Consider the following 23,151-nt stretch of genomic DNA (forward strand, 5'->3'; position numbering starts at 1 on the left):
CATAAAATATAGTCACCGCTTATATCGATCGTTCTCTCTTTCACCCGTGGATTTTGAAAACCATAGAGAATGGGATTCAGTGCATATTAGGGAGAATGTAAAAATGCAGGGGTGACTACAATGAATATAATCAAGACGCCGATATGGCAGTGTCGCGAATCCACTTGCTCCTCATGACGCCTACATAGGCGGCACCGTATGGAAGGGGTTAACACACTGTAAGACAACACACTGCTGCATGCCAGACCCCCTGATATCCATCCTTCTGAATCCTCTCTCCCACGAAAGGACAGAGTCCACCTGGCCAGACTGCGGTGCGGCCACCACCCAGCACTTCTAAGCTACCAGAAGAGGCTGGATGACCGCATTGTGAACAGCTGCCCAGGATGTAACACTTCACCCCATACCATACAATACATAATGGAAGACTGCATTATACACAATCATGCACGCAAACAACACAACATACACTCTATAAAGGATTTGTGGGAAAACCCAGTTTCGGCTGTAGCATTCCTTGGAGAGACGGGACTGCTCGGACACACAGTCTAGGGAACGACAACAACAACACAACACATACTCTATAAGAGCTTTGAAGGAACACCCTGTTCCAGTTGAGGCATTCCTCAGGGAGACTGGACTGTTCGACCAGACAGTCCAGGGAGCAGCAGCAACACCAACCATAATGACATTAACACAATCCTTGTGCAACCCCAGCTCCATATCAAATCACTCACTCTCTTGATTCCTTTCCCATACACAAGGTCTATTATCAGAGTTTACACTATCTCATACATCTGGAACACATTCCACAAAGCACTTCTCCATAGCTTCAAACCCAGATCTCATGATAAATAGAAAGATAACAAAAAAGATCAAGGTAGAATCAGACAAAGATACCATCTCATTATTCTTAAAGAAATAAGAAATACTGAGTACATACATACATATATCAAAGGCTTTTTCCCCCTTACATGGGGGGTAGCCAAAAAGAAAGGCATAGAAACCACTCCCACCTATTCCACTCCCCTCCACCCTCCTCTCTCTCTCTTATCTTGGCACCTCCTGGATGATGGGCCATCCCTGCATCCTGTCCACTCCCCTAGGTCAGAAGCAGTGTCGCAAGACACAGCACATCCACAGCAAGGCAGCTTCATAAATTTGGCAACCCCCCTCTCCGTCCCCCCATGCACAAAAGGAGAAGATGGGGAGAAATTCCTTCGGGCTGCATCAAATTTTTACTCATATATACTTCCTCACCCCCCATCCCCCACCCACTCTCCCTCATGCATCTCAGCATCATTCATACACAACCCTTCTTCATTCACCCCTATCTTCTGTCCTCTCCCATCCTTCCTCAACAGACATTCCTCTCTTTTGTAATGCCCCTTTCACTCCATCCATCCATCTCATCCTTGGACCCCCCTCATATTCACTCCTTCCACACCTCTTTTACTAGCCTTTCTTCAATCATTCTTTCCATGTGTCCAAACCATCCTAATACTCTTGCATCAACCCTCTCTCCCAGCTTCCTTTCCACCCCTGTTCTCCTCCTCATCTCATTTCTCACTCTATCTAGCCAAGTAACCCCTATCATACTTCTCAGACATTTCATCTCAAACACATTCAAACTCCTTCTCTCTTCCTCTCTTATGTTCCATGTTTCTGCCCCGTACAGTGCTGTTGGCACAATCACTCCTTCATATAACCTCCTCTTAGCATCCATTCCCAGATGTCTATTTCTCATTACACTTTTTAATCCACCAAGGCATTTACTCGCTTCTCTCAATCTACATTCTACCTCCACCCCCACTCCTCCCTTTCCTGCCACATTCGCACCCAAGTATCTAAAACTATCCACTTTCTCCAGTCTCTCACCCTTAATGCTCACTTCCAGCCTGCTGTCACTCTCTCCCCTTGTACATCTCATCACCTTATTTTTGCCCACATTTATCTTCAGCTTCCTTCTTTCACACACCTCAAACTCTGTCACTAACTTCCTCAATCCCTCCTCTGATCCTGCTACAAGTGCAGTGTTGTCAGCAAACAACAACTGGCTTATTTCCCACTTTTCTCCATTTTCTTTAACCATCTCCAACCCCTGACCCACTACCCTTGCATTCACCTCTCACACCACCTCATCCATGTATAGATTGAACAGCCAGGGCAACATAACACATTCCTGACAAAGTCCCACCTTTACCTCAAACCATTCACTTTCTCCATTTCTAATTCTAACACAAGCTCTACTACTCTCATAAAAACTCTTGATTGCTCGACAGCTTTCCTCCTATCCCATATATCTGTAGTACCTCCCACAGTGCTTTCCTGTCTACCGTCTTAAGCCTTTTCCAAATCCATAAAAGCCCCAAAAACATCCTTACCTTTTCCTAAAACTTTCTCACATATCTGTCTTAATGCAAAACTCTGATCTACACAACCCCTACTTGTCCTAAAACCACACTGTTCTTCACCAATTACTCCCTCTGTTCCTCTCCTAATCCTCTCAATCAAGACCCTCCCATAAGCCTTCCCAACTACACTCAACAAGCTGATCCCTCTGAAACTACTACACTCACACTTGTCCCCCTTTCCTTTGTAAAGTGGAACTATACAGGCACTCTACCCTCTCTTAAACAAACATTAAATAACCTCACCAGCCAGTCCACCATAACTGTACCTCCTTTCTTCAGACATTCTGCATGGCATCCATCCATTCCAGGGGCCTTACCTGCTCTGATTATCTTAACAGCTGCCTTCACTTCATCTTTATTTCTCCTCCATTTTCCTCACTCATCACTCATTTTCTTAGCACTGCAACTACCTTTCCCTCCCTATCCTCCTTCACATTTAGCAACTCCCTAAAATACTCTGCCCACCTTCCTCACTGCCTTCTCTTTCATTATCATCTCTCCATCTGCACATTTTACTTTTTCTTCTCTACTTGATTAGCCTCCTCTTCCTCTTTTAATTTCTTTCCAAAACATCTTTTTATTACTTTCAAAATTTTCTGTCATACTCTTACCCCATTTCATGTCTGCTCTCCTCTTTGCTTCCTTTATCTTATGCTTAACTTCCCTTCTCTTTACTTTGTACCTCTCATATGATTCCCTCATCCTAATTTGTAGACAATCTATGAATGCCTGTTTCTTTTCTTCTACACCCTTCTTTGCTTCCTCATCCCACCACTCACTACCCTTCCTTCCTTCTATTTCCTCCCGCCCTCCTCATTCCACACACCATCTTTGCACACCTTATGACTCCCTCATAAGTTGGTTACAAATTAGGGACGAGGGAATCATATGAGAGGTACAAAGTAAAGAGAAGAGAAGTAAAGCATAACATACAGGAGGCAAAGAGGAGAGCAGATGTGAAATAGAGTAAGAGTAATATCAGAAAATTTTAAAGATAATAAAAAAAAAAAATTTGGAAGAAAATTAAGATGAGGCGAATCAAATAGAGAACAAAAGGGAAAAAGTGCAGATAGAGAGATGATGATGGAAGAGAAGGCAGTGAGAGGAAGGTGGGCAGATTATTTTAGGGAGTTGTTGTCGTTCCCTAGACTGTCTGTCCGAGCAGTCCCGTCTCCCCAAGGAAGGCCACAGCCGAAACTGGGTTTTCCCACAAATCCTTTATAGAGTGTATGTTGTGTTGTTTGCATGCATGATTGTGTATAATGCAGTCTTCCATTATGTGTTGTATGGTATGGGGTGAAGTGTTACATCCTGGGCAGCTGTTCACAACACGGTCGTCCAGCCTCTTCTGGTAGCTTAGAAGTGCTGGGTGGTGACCGCATCGCAGTCTGGCCAAGTGGACTCTGTCCTTACGTGGGAGAGAGGATTCAGAAGGGTGGATATCAGGGGGTCTGGCATGCAGCAGTGTGTTGTCTTTCAGTGTGTTAATGGAGCGGTGAGTGATATGATTATGAATATGTTTCCGGAGGCTGGTATTTGGTGGTTGTGGAGGAAGAGAAGAGAGTATCTGTGTGTAATAAAGGTCTATGGGTGTAGTTTTAATGTTTCTTGGTGTGTGTGGGTGTTCTGCTATGTAGTGTAGCGGGTGTGATGTGTTTGTGGTGGCTGCAGCAAGTGTTTGTGTGCCTCTCATGTCGAGGTGGTCCTTGACTTTGAGGACTTTTGTTTCATGGTGTAAATGGTCTGTAGGTGATGTATTTGTGCAGCCTGTAATTGTTTTTAGGGCTTTGTTTTGTATGATTTGAAGGGTGTTGTACAAAACAAAGCCCTAAAAACAATTACAGGCTGCACAAATACATCACCTACAGACCATTTACACCATGAAACAAAAGGAAGTTGCTGAATGTGAAGGAGGATAGGGAGGGAAAGGTAGTTGCAGAGAGAAGCACAAAGAAAATGAGAGTGATGAGTGAGGAAAATGGAGGAGAAATAAAGAAAGATGAAGGGAAGGCAGCTGTTAAGATGATGAGAGCAGATTGGATGGATGCCATGCAGAATGTCTGGAAAAATGAGGTACAGTGATGGTGGACTGGCTGGTGAGGTTATTCAATGTTTGTTTAAGAGAGGGTAGAGTGCCATAGGACTGGAGGAGTGCCTGTATAGTTTCACTTTTCAAGGGAAAAGGTGACAAGTGTGAGTGTAGTAGTTTCAGAGGGATCAGTTTGTTGAAGTGTAGTTGGAAAGGCTTATGGTAGGGTCTTGTTTGAGAGGATTAGGAGAGGAACAGAGGGAGTAATTGGTGAGGAACAGTGGGATTAGGATAGGTAGAGGTTGTGTAGATCAGATTATTGTGGTAAGACACATGTGAGAAAGCTATAGGAAAAGGTAAGGATGTTTTTGGGGCTTTTATAGATTTGGAAAAGGCTTAAGACAGGGTAGACAAGAAGACACTGTGGGAGGTTTTGCAGATATATGGGATAGGAGGAAAGCTGTTAAGAGCAGTCAAGAGTTTTTATGAGAGCAGTAGATCTTGTGTTAGAATTAGAAATGGAGAGAGTGAGTGGTTTGAGATAAAGGTGGGACTTCATCAGGGATGTGTCATGTCACCCTGGCTGTTCAATTTATACATGGATGGGGTGATGCGAGAGGTTAATGCAAGGGTAGTGGGTCAGGGATTGGAGATGGTTAAAGAAAATGGAGTAAAGTGGGAAATAAGCCAGTTGTTGTTTGCTGATGATACTGTGCTTGTAGCTGGATCACAGGAGGGAAGGAAGTTAGTGACAGAGTTTGGGAAGGTGTGCATAAGATGGAAGTTGAAGATAAATTTGGGTAAAAGTAAGGTGATGAGATGTACAAGGGGAAAGAGTGGTAGCAAACTGAAAGTGAGCATTAAGGGAGAGAGACTGGAGGAAGTGGATAGTTTTAGACACTTGGGTGCGAAAGTGGTGGGAAAGGGAGGAGTGGGGGTGGAGGTAGAATTTAGATTGACAGAAGCGAGTAAATGCCTTGGTGGATTAAAAAGTGTAATGATAAATAGACATTTGGGAATGAATGCCAAGAGGAGATTGTATGAAGGAGTGATTGTGCCAACAGCACTGTACGGGGTAGAAACATGGAACATAAGAGAGGAGATTGAATGCGAGATGAAATGCCCGAAAAGTACGATAGGGGTTACTAGGCTAGATAGAGTGTGAAATGAGGAGGCGAGGAGCAGAATGGGGGTGGAAAGGGAGCTGGGAGATAGGGTTGATGAAAAAGTATTGGGATAGTTTGGAAACATGTAAAAGAATGAATGAAGACTAGTAAAAGAGGTGTGGAAGGCAGGTGGTGCAAGGAGTGAACATGAGGGGGCGACCTAGGATGAGATGGATGGATGGGGTAAAAGGGGTATTGGGTAAGAGGGGAATGTCTAAAGGAAGGATGGGAGAGGACAGAAGATAGGGGGTGAATTGAGAATGGTCGTGTATGGATGATGCTGTGATGCATAAGGGAGAGTGGGTGGGGGATGGGGGGTGAGGGATTATGAGAAATAATTTGATGCAGCTTGAAGGAATTTCTCCCCCATCTTCTCTTTTTCTGCAAGAGGGGACGGATGTTGTGATGCATAAGGGAGAGTGGGTGGGGGATGGAGGGTGAGGGATTATGTATGAGAAATAATTTGATGCAGCTCGAAGGATTTCTCCCCGTCTTCTCTTTTTCTGCAAGAGGGGAAGGAGAGGGGGTCGCCATATTAATAAAGCAGCCTTGCTGTGGATGTGCTGTGTCTTGCGACACTACTTCTGACCCAGGGCAGTGGACAAGATGCAGAGATGACCTGCCATCCAGGAGGTGCCAAGATAAGAGGGAGGGAAGAGGGTAGATAGGAGTGGAGTATGTAGGGGATGGAATAGGTGGGAATGGTTTCTTTGACTTTGTCTTTTGGCTACCTCCCTTGTAAGGGGAAAAATCCCTTGGTATATGTATGTATCTGTATACCAAGGGATTCTTCCCCCTTATATGGGAGGTAGTCCAGCCAAAGGCAAGTGCCTATTCTCACACATTCAATTTGTAACAATGTGTGCCAATGTATGTCAATTTGACAATGAAAAATATTTAAAGCCACAATGGTCACTTGCTACTTTCCTGATAAAATCTAGTATGGAGACTATCAAACTATCTATATGCCAAAAAAAACTCTTTCTTCCTAAAGGGGGACAGCCAGTCAAGGCATGCACTCATCCTCCACCCAATGCACAAAGTAAAGGGTGCACCACAAAAATAAATCCTGCAAAATGGAAACAAGATGTTAAAACCTTCATTAGAGAGGCATGCGAGTCAAGTTGTGAAGATGTGATGCAACCAAATGGGGGTGTGGGGGTGTATCCCCCCCTCGCACAAGGGTGCCTTTGCATTTTTTTTTTGCGTCAAATAGTGCAATCTGGTGCACTGTCATGAACATCAATCCAGAACAGCACAAAATTATTACAAATAACAATTATGAGTATATATATATATATATTTATTTTACATCTTGGAGAGAAAGAGAAAGAAAAAGGGAAATAAACCAAACCATGAGGGCTTTCTTAAATATAGAGAATTTCATGGAAACTTGGAAATTTCACATGCCTAACTATATGATGATTACTAAGTATCTGAAGTGGACTGGGCATTATTCAACTCTGTGTATACAAGTTTCTACGAGGAAAACAACTGTCAAACCTACCAGAACCACAAGGCACAAAATTTCAAAGGAATATGAATTTCATTAGCAATAACCAGAGCTCACATCCTTAGGGACCCAACTGAACAAAACAGAGTTATAAATATGGTGAAAAAGAGATTCAAGGAGGGCAGTAGAAAGGATAAATATATACATACATACATACACTATAAGCTCTTCACTCTTATAAGAGCAGGTGATTGAATCAAAGCACACAATTACTCTGCACCCATTCCATACCTATCAAAAATCTATTCAACCATGCATGCATGCATACATATACCAAAAGGCCTAGACATACCATATGCCTACCCTTCAAGCCTCCTGTCACACATACACAGCTCAAGTGAGTTTGAGTAGAAACGTCTTAGGTTACAATCTTTTATTTTTTGAATCTCCAAATGTCAAATCAATTTTGTGTAATAGATTGAGAATCTGAATGATGAACTAAGAGAAGTTAGACCTATATGAATATTTGACAAATTGTTGAATTGTACTTTGGGAAGTCTAGAATCCTTTAAGCAATAGTCTCCCAGCTTTTCAAATTCAAAACATTTGACAAGAATCCTGAATATGTGATGGGGGCTTTAATTAACCATCCCACAACCATTTGCTGTCCTTTTCATCTTATCTCCTTGAGGATAAAAGGTCATCCTTGTACCCCACCTACTACCTGGGTAAGTAGGAAGGCAGCAACAAAATACAACATCTTCACAACAGGGCCTGACAGTCATACCTGACTTGCACCAATTTCTTCAGCATGTGACAACAACCCTCTCAACCCTAATCCACTCAAGAATTTAATGACGAGACAAGACATCCCTTCAGGTTGGTTATATCAATTTACCATTTGTTCACAACCATTCTTGACTCACGCTTATCTCTTGCTCTTTCCTTTCCCTTCTCAACAGATCCCTTGTAACCAAAGCCCCTTTCACCTCAGCCATCCCACTCTTGGTGTTCCCCTCAAGTTCACTCTATCCTCCTCCACATCTCATACCATTTCACTTGTCTTCTTCCATATACCCATAATCACCCCAGTATGTTTTGATCAATCTGGCTACCCCCCTTATAAGGGGGAAAAAGCTCTTGGTATATAGACAGATTGGACTCTGATCAACCCCTGTCCACTCCCTCTCTACCCCCATGATCCTCTTCACCTCCACATTTCTCACTATCCATCATCATAACTCCCACCATAGTTTTTAAATACTGTCTCAAACGTGTTTAGGGTTTTCCTTTCAGCCTCCTTTAAATGCCAAATCTGTTCCATACAGTGCTGCAGACCCCATCATACAGATCTATCATTGTGTTTATCCCCTGGTATTTTTCCTTATGTTCATCCCCAGGTACCTATTTCTCATGACAATTACTATCCCCCCACTCGTACGGGCCCAAACAAAGCCCGTGGGAGTGATACTTCACCCCCCCACCTCAAAAATCTCCCCCCAACCCACCCAGACATTTGCTTGTTTCCCTTAATCATTCATCTCTCCTTCTACTCCTCCATTCCCTGATACATGTAACATCATATACTTCTATCTCTTCATTTTCTCTAGCCTCTCTCCTTTTAATCTTGTCTCCAACTTACTGCCAACCTCTCCCTTTATACATCTTACCACCTTAATGGCCAAGTGGGTTAGGGCGTTGCTACTTGCGGTGGAGATTGAGGTGATGGCAGTTTGAACCCTGCCACCAGGAAGTTGGACCAAGGGTATGATTGACTAAATTCTGCACTACAAAGTCCTCTGTAAGGGGGGCCAACTTGCCTCCTGATGGGGAGTTCGCAACGTTAAACTGATTCTATCAATCACAACCTTACTTTTGCTCTACTACTCTCGTAAAAACTCTTGACTGCTCTTAACAGCTTTCCTCCTATCCCATATATTTGCAAAACCTCTGACAGTGCCTGTCTACCATCATAAGCCTTTTCCAAATCCATGAAAGCCCAAAAATCATCCTTACGTTTTCCTAAATCTTTCTCTTACCACAAAAATCTGATCTAGACAACCCCTTCCTGTCCTAAACCCACACTGTTCCTCACCAGGTAGTGTTTTGGAACAGGTGTTTCCTGACTCATTGTATGGAAGTATAATGTTGTTATCATTCCACTTAGACATATTGTCTAGGTTAGGTGTCTTGTGAAAATTGCTTTTTGCCTTGCTTAGTGCTTTGGACAAAAATCACCATGGATATCCTAATTTCGAGATTTAGGATATACATGGTGGTTTTGTCCAAAGCACTGAGCAAGGCAAAAAGTAATTTTCCTACGACACTTAACCCAGACAATAAGTATAAATGGAGTGATAACATCATACTTCCATACAATGAGTCAGTAAATGCTGTTCCAAAGCACTACCTATCAATATGATATTTAATTACCCAAACAGTATTTTTAGGAAAGTAGTAAATGTATACAAGGATGCGTTATGTCGCCCTGGCTGTTCAACTTATACATGGATGGGGTGGTGCGAGAGGTGAATGCTAGGGTAGTGAGTCAGGGATTGGAGATGGTTAAAGAAAATGGAGAAAAGTGGGAGGTGAGCCAGCTGTTGTTTGCGGACGACACTGCGCTTGTGGCAGGGTCAGAGGAAGGATTGAGGAAGCTGGTGGCAGAGTTTGGGAGAGTATGTGATAGAAGAAAGCTAAAGATAAATGTGGGTAAAAGTAAGGTGATGAGATGTACAAGGGGTGAAAGTGGCAGTAGACTGGAAGTGAACATCAAGGGAGAGCGACTGGAGGAAGTGGATAGTTTTAGATACTTGGGTGCAAGTGTAGCAGGAAAAGGTGGAGTGAAGGTGGAGGTAGAATGTAGATTGAGAGAAGCGAGTAAATGCCTTGGTGGTTTAAAGAGTGTAATGAGAAATAGACATTTGGGAATGGATGCGAAGAGGAGACTGTATGAAGGAGTGATTGTGCCAACAGCACTGTATGGGGCAGAAACGTGGAACATAAGAGAAGAAGAGAGAAGGAGTTTGAATGTGTTTGAGATGAGGTGTCTGAGAAGTATGGTGGGGGTTACTAGGCTGGAGAGAGTGAGAAATGAGGAGGTGAGGAGGAGAACAGGGGTGAAAAAGGATTTGGGAGATAGGGTTGATGAAAGAATATTAGGATGGTTTGGACACATGGAAAGAATGAGTGAAGAAAGACTAGTAAAAGAGGTATGGAAGGCAGATGTGGAGGGAGTGAACATGAGGGGACGTCCTAGGATGAGGTGGATGGATGGGGTGAAGGGGGCTTTGGGGAAGAGGGGAATGTCTGTTGAGGAAGGAAGGGAGAGGATGGAAGACAGAGGTGAGTGGAGAATGGTTGTATATGGATGATGTTGTGACTGCATGAGGAGGAATGGGCGGGGGGGTGGGGTAGTATGTGTGAGTAAATTTTGACGCAGCCCGAAGGGATTTCTCCCCGTCCTCTCCTTATATGCAAAGGGGGACGGAGAGGGGGGGTCGCCGATTAAATGAAGCGGCCTTGCTGTGGATGTACTGTGTCTTGCGACACTGCTTCTGACCCAGGGCGGTGGGCAGGGTGCAGGGATGACCCGTCATCCAGGAGGTGCTCAGATGAGAGGAAGGGTGGGAGGGGTGTGGAGTGTATTTGGGGATGAAATGGGTGGGAGTGTTTTTATGCCTTTCCCTTTTTGGCTACCTCCCTTGGAAGGGGGAAAAAGCCTTGGTATATGTATGTATGTATGTATGTAAATGTATACTGAAGGATGAATGTGGATCCTAGCCCTAGGGTTTACAAACTACCTTGTAAGGACTGTGAAGAAGTGTACTTGGGCCAAACAGGAAGAGAACTGACTACAAGAATTAAGGAACACAAGAACTGCATAAAATATGGTCAAGAAAATTCTGCAGCGTTCCTACATACTAGCAAAGAGGATCATCATATGGACTGGTATAATGCTACCATTGTTTATAAATCCCTAATTTTAATACCTCCAAAGGTCAGTGGTCCCCAGCCTGCATAACTTGGATGGCTGCTGAGAAGTCCATCTCTAAAGCAGCCAGGCTTGACCTCACTATCGGTCAACCTCAGCCCTGACCTCATCAAGGACACATACCCTGAGCCCCCCACCCTTTTTTCCCTGTCCCCAAATGTACCCTTCTTAGTTATATATATTCTCATACTTCACACTATGTATCATTCTGCTGAAGAGGACCATAGATAGTGGTCAAAATATACAGAATTTCTGTCCATCTTATCTCATTCTCCAACAGTGGGTCAATAAGTCTTATTTTACAAATGTGCTACTACATCAAACCTTCCTATATATATGTATATATATATCATATATACACACACACAATATATTTTTCTATGTAGTATTTAGCTTAAAGTTACCTAATTTTCTTGTTCAGACATAAAAAAGATTGTCGGACAAAAAATTTCAATTTTGCATCATGAACACTCCGAGACAAAGATTTTGCTCATGACTGCATATTGAACAACCATGGTGACATTACACAACCATTGCCACCTTCACCTCAAATCATTCACCCTCACCATTCTCTACCCTAATACATACATATACCAAGGCTTTTTCCCCCTTCCAAGGGAGGTAGCCAAAAAGGGAAAGGCATAAAAACACTCCCACCCATTTCATCCCCAAATACACTCCACACCCCTCCCACCCTTCCTCTCATCTGAGCACCTCCTGGATGACGGGTCATCCCTGCACCCTGCCCACCGCCCTGGGTCAGAAGCAGTGTCGCAAGACACAGTACATCCACAGCAAGGCCGCTTCATTTAATCGGCGACCCCCCCTCTCCGTCCCCCTTTGCATATAAGGAGAGGACGGGGAGAAATCCCTTCGGGCTGCGTCAAAATTTACTCACACATACTACCCCACCCCCCCGCCCATTCCTCCTCATGCAATCACAACATCATCCATATACAACCGTTCTCCACTCACCTCTGTCTTCCATCCTCTCCCTTCCTTCCTCAACAGACATTCCCCTCTTCCCCAAAGCCCCCTTCACCCCATCCATCCACCTCATCCTAGGACGTCCCCTCATGTTCACTCCCTCCACATCTGCCTTCCATACCTCTTTTACTAGTCTTTCTTCACTCATTCTTTCCATGTGTCCAAACCATCCTAATATTCTTTCATCAACCCTATCTCCCAAATCCTTTTTCACCCCTGTTCTCCTCCTCACCTCCTCATTTCTCACTCTATCTAGCCTAGTAACCCCCGCCATACTTCTCAGACACCTCATCTCAAACACATTCAAACTCCTCTCTTCTTCTCTTATGTTCCACGTTTCTGCCCCATACAGTGCTGTTGGCACAATCACTCCTTCATACAGTCTCCTCTTCGCATCCATTCCCAAATGTCTATTTCTCATTACACTCTTTAAACCACCAAGGCATTTACTCGCTTCTCTCAATCTACATTCTACCTCCACCTTCACTCCACCTTTTCCTGCTACACTTGCACCCAAGTATCTAAAACTATCCACTTCCTCCAGTCGCTCTCCCTTAATGTTCACTTCCAGTCTACTGCCACTTTCACCCCTTGTACATCTCATCACCTTACTTTTACCCACATTTATCTTTAGCTTTCTTCTATCACATACTCTCCCAAACTCTGCCACCAGCTTCCTCAATCCCTCCTCTGACCCTGCCACAAGCGCAGTGTCGTCCGCAAACAACAGCTGGCTCACCTCCCACTTTTCTCCATTTTCTTTAACCATCTCCAATCCCTGACTCACTACCCTAGCATTCACCTCTCGCACCACCCCATCCATGTATAAGTTGAACAGCCAGGGCGACATAACGCATCCTTGACGAAGTCCCACCTTTACTTCAAACCACTCACTCTCTCCATTTCCAATCCTAACACATGCTCTACTACTCACATAAAAACTCTTGACAGCTCCCAAAAGCTTTCCTCCTATCCCATAAATCTGCATAACCTCCCACAGTGCCTTTCTGTCTACCCTATCATAAGCCTTTTCCAGATCCATAAAAGCCAAAAAAACATCCTTCCCCTTTCCTATAGCTTTCTCACATATCTGTCTTACCACAAAGATCTGATCTACACAACCTCTACCAGTCCTAAAACCACACTGTTCCTCACCAATTACTCCTTCTGTTCCTCTCCTAATCCTCTCAATTAAGATTCTCCCATAAGCCTTCCCTACTACACTCAACAGGCTAATCCCTCTGAAATTACTACATTCACACTTGTCCCCTTTTCCCTTGTAAAGAGGAACTATACAGGCACTACTCCAGTCCTCCGGTACTCTACCCTCTCTCCAGCAAACATTAAATAATCTCACCAACCAGTCCACCATCACTGAACCTCCCTTTTTCAGACATTCTGCATGACATCCATCCAGACCAGGTGCCTTACCTGCTTTCATCATCTTTACAACTGCCTTCACCTCATCCTTCCTTATTTCTCCTCCATTCTCCTCACTCATCACTCTCATTTTCTTCGTATTTCCCACTGCAGCTATCTTTCCTTCCCTATCCTCCTTCACATTCAGCAACTCCCTAAAATATTCTGCCCATCTTCCCCTCACTGCCATCTCTTCCATTATCAACTCTCCATCTGTACCTTTTACCTTTTCTTCCCTACTTGATTCGCCTCCTCTTCCTCTCTTAATGTCTTTCCAAAACATCTTTTTATTACTTTCAAAATTTTCTGTCATACTCCTACCCCATTTCACATCTGCTCTCCTCTTTGCCTCCTTTACCTTTTGCTTTACTTCTCTTTTCTTTTCTTTGTACGTCTCATATGACTCCCCTGTCCTCTTTTGTAACCAATCTGTGAATGCTCGCTTCTTCTCTTCTACAACCTTCTTTGTTTCCTCATACCCTAATACAAGCCCTAATAATGTAAAAACTTTTGACTATCCTCAGTAGACTTCCCACAATGCCTTTCTGTCAACCCTGTCATATGCCCAAATGACATCTTCACCTTTCGCCAAAAACTTTTTATATCAGTCTTACTATGAAAACTAAATTGGAGCTAGAATTATTTCAGACTAAACAAAATGCCTCCATTCCCCTTGTAAATTTTCACTAACTGCTGTAAAAATATATATACCATGGGCTTCCCTCCACACAAAAAAATATCCAGTGTTCATAGTGAATGGGCAGCCCCTTCTAGTAAGAAAGAGAGAAGAAAGAAAGAAAAAGAAAAAAATACTAAGAACAAAAAGAAAGAAATTTATATTATATACATATATATATTATATATATATATATATATATATATACACACACACTCAATAGCATTTAACACCCATCATAAGACCTGAGGAAGGCAAATAAGAACACATCCAAAACAGTATGGACAACAGAAATCCTTATGTACAAATAGGCCAACTCCTAAATATGGGGGAAATAGCTCTTTGGTGTTTGTAGACACATGTGCAAACAGCTCATTAGAACCCTCTGTTACATTTCCACTCCATGACACCCAACAATAAAAAACAAACGGACAACTTAAACACAACTGGCTTCACCAAAACAACTTCAACTGAACATCTTCATGACCCCACTGTCGGAGTCCAGTGACACTGCAGGATACAACTAAAATGAATCTATATACCAAGGGGTTTTTCCCCCTTATAAGGGAGATAGCCAAACTGAAGGCCCACTCCCACCCATTCCACCACCCTTGTTTCCCTCTCACCTTAGCTCCTTGTGAATGAAGGATTGTCCCGATCTCTTGCCAACTGCCTGGGTCAGAAGCAATGCAGCATATCCACAGCATGGCTGCTTTATCTACACAGTGACCCACCCTCTCCATCCCCTCATGCAGAAGTTAGAGAAGACAGGGAGAAATCCCTTTGGGCTGCTTCAAGATATTCATACACAAACATTCTCCTCTCACCCTCTATCCCCTGCCTTCTCCCTTCTTCACTCAAGGGACAAAGAAAATGTAACTTGCTTCATAAAAATAACCTACACAGAACACCTTTAAAACCCCACTGTCAGAGTCCAACGACATGAAAGGACAACAAAAGCAACTCAAAATCCTCCCCAACAAGTGGCCAACTTGCATGTTTATGTTCAGGTCACCACCATGCACTTGTATACCACCAACAAATAAAAATATATTTCTCTGGGAAGAAAAGATGAATTGTTGTCCTTGTTATATTAATGTAGAAGGAACTAATGATAGGTACCTACCCTCTAAGATGGCAATGAATGTCCCCCCCTGCTGTCCATTTTCAAAACAGATCAACACCCTCACCTCCACCTGAAGGTGCAGTAACATGTCCTCTGGAGAGCCCAAGATATCCGTTTTCATTATTTCCTCCTCTTTTTCACATAAAATGAGCTGGTGGCTTAGAGAGTCCCACAGTAATGCAACACCAACATGTCCAAAATTTCTTCCCAGGGAGATCTGAGAGTTCATGAGAGGGCCCAAGAACTGTTGCCAGGCAGTGGGACCGAGTTCCTATCATGTGAAACACACGGCAACATCCATAATTATTTTATATGACTGATTTGTGAACACCAACATTCAATTACTGAAATCTTATATCCTATATACATACCTGTATCCTTTTTCTTTGAGAGTGTATGCTGGTGTGTCAAGAGGCAAAATATCTGTCTCTACATTGAGCTCACGGACGCGACGGTCAATGAGCTTGCCGTACTGTGCTCCTGCATCCAGGAGGGCCACACGCTCACCCACAGAACCGTTCATCTCGCCCGGCCCACACCCGCACCACACAAACCAACACTGCAAACAAACAGAACATTTATCTCATCTGTATCATTATGAACAGTAATTAGAAAAGATTTAGATCTGAAAGTATTCTTGACGTGAAACAATTATGGTTAAACTCATCCATGTCATCCTTAATGATATAGACTACTTTATATTGATCCTTTAATTCTTCAATGAATGTAACCAAAAGACTAATAGGCTACAAAGTACAAAACAAAGAATACTAACAAACTAAACTTTACCAACATACATTCAATAAACAACAAACTCCACTTTTCTCTTCTTTCTTTGTCACCATGGCTTCTTACGTCTGCAACATGTCTCATAAGTTCTGCTTATTTCATTTTTGTTCAACTTTGGGAGCCTTCAGACTGAAGGGGTTTATTTATCTGAATTAACCCCTCCAACCTGAAGGCACACGTTAAAGTTGTTATTCTGGCAAATGTCAAATTATTCGATCAAGTCTCCCAGGGGGTGGTTCTTAAGTTAATGGCGAGATCTAATTCCAAGAAGATCTGGTTCTTAGATTTCAACTCTTTGTAAACATTCTGACAGATGCAAGCAAGAGGAGAACATGTCAACATCATATCACTTTGCTGCAGTGTTGACAAGTTCTGATCCCACTTCAGGAAGGCTCCTCCAAGCTGTCATGGGTTGACAGCAAACACACCTCACCAATGGCACAACCACTCCCAGCTTTTAAAATTTCTCCTTAAATCATCACATCACTCACACTTCAAAGCTATTCTTAACCAAAGGCTTTATCTATTAATGTGCCATGATGCAGGACAAAATTCTCCTGGGAAAGAGTAATTTGCACAGGACATTTCCTTCACAAGAACTTGCAGCTAACTCTTCTCAATCACCCACCAATTTTAATGTAATACTAAAATGCTATTTAGGAATCCACTAATGGCATATTTTCAATAGAACGAATTACTCAAGTAATGGGTAGCTAGTGTATGGCACTGGGATCAGACAGACACTGCCCTGCCAAGCTGTGAGAGCAGGCAAGACAATCTATTTTAGTCCGTGCCAAGGTACCCACATCTCATGTTGCCACATTTACCCATGCAACAGTGCCTACTGATATCCTTCATATATCAACATTTTTCATATTCTATTAACCACCTCTGACTTGTATTAAAAAAATATATTCAATCAACAAAACTGAAATAACTAAAAATAATTTTGTAAATGTGTAACATTGGTTACCATGTAACAAAATTTGTAAATATCCAAAAAAAGAACATGGATGGAGAGAGAGAAAGGGGAGGGGAAGGGGGGAGGAGGAGGGAAATAAAGAAAGGGGGAGATGAGGAGGAGGAAGGGACACAGAGAGTTAGAGAGAAAAGGGGAGGGGAGGGGGAGGGGAAAGAGAGGGGGTTGAGGAAGAGAAAGGGGGCTGGGGAGAGAGGGGGCTGGGGAGAGAGGGGGCTGGGGAGAGAGAGGGGGCTGGGGAGATAGAAGAGGAGGGGGAGTGAGAGAGTGGAAGGGGGAGAATGAGAGGAGGGAGAGAGAGAGAAAGAGAGGGAGAGAGGGGGGGGGAGAGAGAGAGGGGAGAGAGAGAGAGGGGGGAGAGAGAGAGAGGGGGAGAGAGAGAGGGGAGAGAGAGAGAGAGAGAGAGAGGGGGAGAGAGAGAGAGAGGGGGGGAGAGAGAGAGAGAGGGGGGGAGAGAGAGAGAGGGGGGGAGAGAGAGAGAGGGGGGAGAGAGAGAGGGGGGGGGAGAGAGAGAGGGGGGGAGAGAGAGAGAGGGGGGGAGAGAGAGAGAGGGGGGGAGAGAGAGAGGGGGGGAGAGAGAGAGAGGGGGGGAGAGAGAGAGAGGGGGGGAGAGAGAGAGAGGGGGGAGAGAGAGGGGGGAAAGAGGAGGGGGGGAAAGAAAGAGGAGGGAGGAGGATAGAAAGCATTTCAAATAACCTTAACCAAGATCCTGCTGGAATAATGAGAAGAATATCAAGTGATACCAATATACACAAATAGAAAAACCATAGAAATTATCTCTAGCATATCTACGAAATTATGGTCATAGCAATACACATATACATACTCCTATTTGGGATGCGAGTACAAGTTAATGCAGCTTCAATTTAAATAAAACAAATCTGTAAGCATTTTGGCAAGCAAATGTATTCATCCAGTTACATTTCAACTGTCAAGTTGTTTACTTGAAACCCTAACATTCCTGGCACAATTTTTTTTTCATAAACTCCTGCAGGCTTCGGTCAAACATAACATCAGCGGACATTTTACCTATTTGTATACTGCTCCCTTTTGGTGGCAAAATTTACAGTTCTACATTTTCCTTTCTTGTTTGAATATATGACGAGCTCCCAACTTGTTCTTAACCCTCCAATTAAAGACAATTTTTCTTGAATGCCTCATCACACAAAACAACTTTCTTTTGCCTCTCATGTTCAGTTGTCGAAGTTAGCTTGTAAATTACAAATACTTTCTTTTATAAGTACCTCAACTGGCAATATATTCCATACATCCTAAGTTCTTTCTAAGAAGCATTTTTAACAAATTTTCATTTGCTTTCTTTTATAGTTTTGATTCATAACTCCCTTCTCTTTTTTATGATCTCTAGAAGACGACTTTCTTATGTATGCACATTGTCAATTATATATCATATACAAAACAATCAACAAGCCAATGAGAAAAACAATCCTCTATATATTCTTAATTACCCTCCATTTTTTCCCCACTTTCTTCCCTGTTCAACAGATAACTGATCCTGCCCCAGGGCTCTCTTATAGGGGACCTGCACTTGAGGAATACCCTGTGCATCCCAAGCCTCATTCACCCCATCCACTCACCTCATTTTAGATCTTTCTCTCAAACTTACTCTATTCACATTTGTCTTCCACACTCTTTGCTCATCTTTCCTTATTTATTCTTTCTATATGCCAAAATCACCTTGGCACTACCTATCTGACAACACCCTTCCCAATTATGACGAAAGAAACAATATAGATTTAATATATCTAGACTTTGCAAAAGCTTTTGATACCGTCCCACACGAAAGACTACTTACTAAATTAGCTTTGCATGGAATAAGTGGTAGCCTATTAGGTTGGACTAGTAATTGGTTGAATGGTTGAAAACAGAGTTGTTTTAAATGGAAAAACTTCTGGATGGAAAAGTGTTGCAAGTGGAGTTCCTCAGGGTTCCGTTCTTGGGCCACTTCTATTCATAGTATATATAAATGATATAGACCATGGACTAAAATCTACTGTTTCCAAATTTGCTGATGATACAAAACTGTGCGGAGTGGCAAATGATCACTCAAACCAATTAGATATTCAAGAAGATTTAGATCAATTACAGCAATGGTCTGAAAAGTGGCTAATGAAATTTAACACAAGTAGGTAATGCACATAGGTAAAAATAACAGTAAGTACGATTACAAGTTATTTGGAAATTCGTTAACAAAAGTGGATAGTGTAAAAGATCTTAGTGCAATTATCAGTGATGACCTCAGATCATCCGGGCGGTGTATTTCGGCCTCTGAGAAAGCAGGTGGGATTCTGGGACTGAATGCGCAATGTTTTGATTTCAAAAGTCCATCACTCATTAATAAGCTATATAAATCGTTAGTTCGTCCACATTTGGAGTGTGCTGTTTCCGTGTGGTCACCGAATCTCATTAAAGACATTGACAGACTAGAAAAAGTACAACGTTGAGCCACAAAACTGATTCCAAATATCAGAAATAAATCATACAAGAATAGAATAAAACATATGAAGCTATTTTCCTGAAAAAGGCTTAGAATCAGGGGTGATTTGATACTGGTCTTTAAGATTCTAAAGGGAATTGACATCGAAAGTGACAAAATTTTCACATTGAATGAGAATCAGACAAGAAACAATGGTCTCAAACTGTCCGGAAATAAATTCAATTTGGAAGTAGATAGAAACAACTTTGCCAACCGTGTAGTGAGTGAATGGAATAAACTTCCTGCACAGGTAGTGCAATGTAGTTCAGTTCGAAGCTTTAAGAATCATTTAGATAAATACCTAAGTAAGATGCTGTAATGATTATGATTTATTTTATATTATTTTTGTTTTGTTATCATTTGTCTCTGATTTTCATTTATTATTAGTTATATGTCAATTTATTATTATTTACTATTTACCTGTTTGTTTATTATTTAACTATACCTATGCATTTATGTATTTTATTTGTTATTTACATTATTATAGTTTTTATTTATATTATATTATATATATTTTTTTCTGCATCTGACCTAGATATGGACCAAAAGGTCTCCTGTCGGCATGCTCCGCCTTTGTAATCTATTCATTGTATCACCTCCACTTCTCTCATTCTACCCATTCTTCTAATCATATTTTCAAAACGCTTCACCCCAAAATCATTCAGCTGCTTCCTCTCCACTCCCCTTATTTCAAGTTTTCTGCTGTCCGTATTTTGGCAGCTTCTGTGACATCCTTTTGGACCAGTCATGTAGCTTAAAAAATAAATAAATAAATAAATAAAAAATAAATAAACAAGTTGCTGATCATTATTAACTTCTACTATCACTATTCTGATGGAATGGGAGGGAATGATTTCATGCCTTTTCCTTTTTGGCTACCTTCCTTGTATGGGGGAAAAAGCCTTGGTATGTGTATGTATGTATCACTATTTTGACAGCCCTCCACTTTCTTTTAAATCTACTCCACCCCTTCAGTACATATTTGTCCCAAAGGTTAGAAGCACTTATCTAATACCAATAAAATCCTAAAATATTTATTCATCCATCCCAAAGTACTTATTTCTCATAATTTTTCATCACAGCTGTACATTTACTTGCTTTATCAGTCCTCTCACCCTTCACATTCACATTCAACTAATTTTTTCTTTCATCCACACTCAGTCATAACTGTCATCATTTACACACCCTTTCAAACTCTCACCAATTGCATCAGCCTCTCCTCAGCATCGGCCGTGAGTACCTTACCATTCACTGCAAAACCCAAGCTAATTTACTGCTACCACATCTATCTACATTTATATACCAAAAGGCCCCTTCCTCATCACAAGGGAAGTGGCCAGTCAAAGCATGCACCCACCCTTCACCCATTCCACCCCTATTTGTTTCCCTTTTAAAAATATGTCTTAGCTCTGTGGATAATGGGTCATTACTGTATGGTACCACATACATTGTTAAAATGCCTAATAAATCTGCAAGACCCCCATGGTTAAATCAAAGACAAGGCACATTCAAAAAATGTAAAATTTACCGCAATACTGAAGAAATTTTAGCACCTGAAGAGCACGCCTGAAGTTTCTTTGTGTTGATCCAGATTACTGCCGACACCTCTACTGCACAAAGTCCTACAAAATTGCAAGAATATCAGAAAGGTAAAGTACTTATATTACTATGTACTGATAGCACACCTACTCTTAAAGAAAGACAGCAAGAAAGAAAGAAAGAAAGAAAAGAGAGAAAAAAAAAAAAATCATGCATCTCTCAATTAAATTTTGGATGCTCTTGCAATTCTGCAAGTCCATCGGCAGTAAAGGTGGCAGGAGAAGGCTGGACTAAGATCTACACATTTATTTTTTATGCATAACTACTATGTGAGACAATAACCAATACTTGAAAGTACATAATCTGTACATTCACACACACACATACAAAGTAATGAACACTTCCTCTACATTTATTAAAAAAACAATTACAGGTAGTCATCGACTTACGACCTATGCGACTTACGACTGATCGACTTTACGACCACGAGATAGTAATAGAATTGCAATGCTATGTCTGGCAGCGCAGAACAATTACTCTGCACGCCACAAGATGCTAGTACGATAGTTTTGGCAGGCTGCCGACAGCGTCAGCATCCCAGCCAGCTAAATATTCTTTAAATTTTTTGTTTGAACTAAAATCTTTCCTAATTTTGCATTGCATTTTGTATTTCTATATGTTTTGCAATTAATAAAATGTAACAATATTTTTTTATGCCTAGGCTAGTTTGTCGATAACAGTATGTTCGGTACAGTACGTAAACGGAAAGAATGTGTTTTGAAATAAAAAATGTCCTAATTTTGCCTTGCATTTTGTATTTTTATATGTTTTGCAATTAATAAAATGTAACAGTAAAACTTTTTTATGCCTAGTCTGTTGTCGATAACAATATGTTCGGTACAGCATTTTGTATTTTTATGTTTTGCGATTAATAAAATGTAACAGTAAACTTTGTTTATGCCTAGTCTGTTGTCGATAACAATATTTTCGGTACAGTACGTAAACGAAAAGAATGTGTTTTGAAAAAAAAAAAAAAAAAATGTCCGAATTTTGCCTTGCAATGATTTTATTGTAACCAACAAAAAAGTATTTGTAGGTCAAAGATAACAGGACTTTATTCAGTATGCGTAGGCCTAGGCTACGTTTCCTAACCAAAATGATAAAAAAGTTAATGAATATTAAACAACGTAGCTCAAAGATAATAAGATTTTATTCAGTATGCATACGTTTCTTAAAGAAAGTCTGATGGTAAAATAATAAAAAGGTTAGAAAATACTCATACAGTATTAGATATCATAGGTTAAAGATGATAGGATTTTATTCAGTATGCTTATGCCTAGGCTACTTTCCCAAAGAAAATCAGATAAAATTATAAAAAGGTTAAGAAATACTATACAACATAGTGCAAAGATGCTAAGATTATTTCAGTATGCTAAATATACAATATATATATACAGTAACAAAAATATTTAAAGGGTAATATATACTGTATATATATATAAAGACCGACTTGCGTCCAGATCGACTTATGACCTGTCTGTTGGAACCAAACTCGGTCGTAAGTCGACGACTACCTGTATAATAATAAAATATGAGGTCTGTTAGAAAAGTATCACTTAATTTTTTTTTGCAAAAACCTGATAGATTTGAATCAAACATGCTTGCATGAGCTGACATTGAACCTTTGTGCACATGCATGAAGTTTTTCCTGCCTGTCGATAGCATCAGTTGCGTGAGGTAGTGTGTAGTGCTCTCGACAGTTTTTCATTGCTTCCACTGTGACGGCTAGGATTTGATTTCCAGGTCGTACCCGTACACCCAGATCTCGTCACCAGTGATCATGGTATTCATGAAGTAGAGGTCATTGTTTGTGGAGTCTAGCATATCCTGTGAGACTTCAACACGAAGTTTCTTTTGCTCCGCCGTCAGCAGCTTCGGCACGAATTTCACCACCACTCTCTTCATGGCCAAATCTTTGGTCACAATGGAACATGCCAAAAAAGTGCCGATGCCCACCTCTTCCACAATTTCTCAGATGGTCACATGACTGTCCTGCATCACCAGTGTTCACTTTGGCAATGACCAG

General features: G+C 41.6%; 1 protein-coding gene across 9 annotated transcripts in view; it reads right to left on the reverse strand.

The window, feature by feature from the left end:
• The window catches only part of bur (GMP synthase burgundy), a 78,639-nt gene that overhangs the window by 20,936 nt on the left and 34,552 nt on the right, over positions 1–23,151 (reverse strand). For 4 of the 9 annotated variants that reach the window (XM_076183440.1, XM_076183439.1, XM_076183444.1 and 1 more), the window contains exon 2: positions 15,636–15,823. In XM_076183440.1, the coding sequence (XP_076039555.1) occupies positions 15,636–15,787 (152 nt within the window). In that variant the 5' untranslated portion in view covers positions 15,788–15,823. Of the gene's footprint in view, positions 1–15,635; positions 15,824–16,061; positions 16,183–21,054; positions 21,149–23,151 lie in introns of those variants that run through there. The other 5 variants (XM_076183443.1, XM_076183445.1, XM_076183441.1 and 2 more) reach the window with 3 other exon arrangements.

The sequence above is a fragment of the Oratosquilla oratoria genome, chromosome 4 (assembly GCF_046742065.1).
Source record: "Oratosquilla oratoria isolate Oo_2021 chromosome 4, ASM4674206v1, whole genome shotgun sequence".
Taxonomy (NCBI): domain Eukaryota; kingdom Metazoa; phylum Arthropoda; class Malacostraca; order Stomatopoda; family Squillidae; genus Oratosquilla; species Oratosquilla oratoria.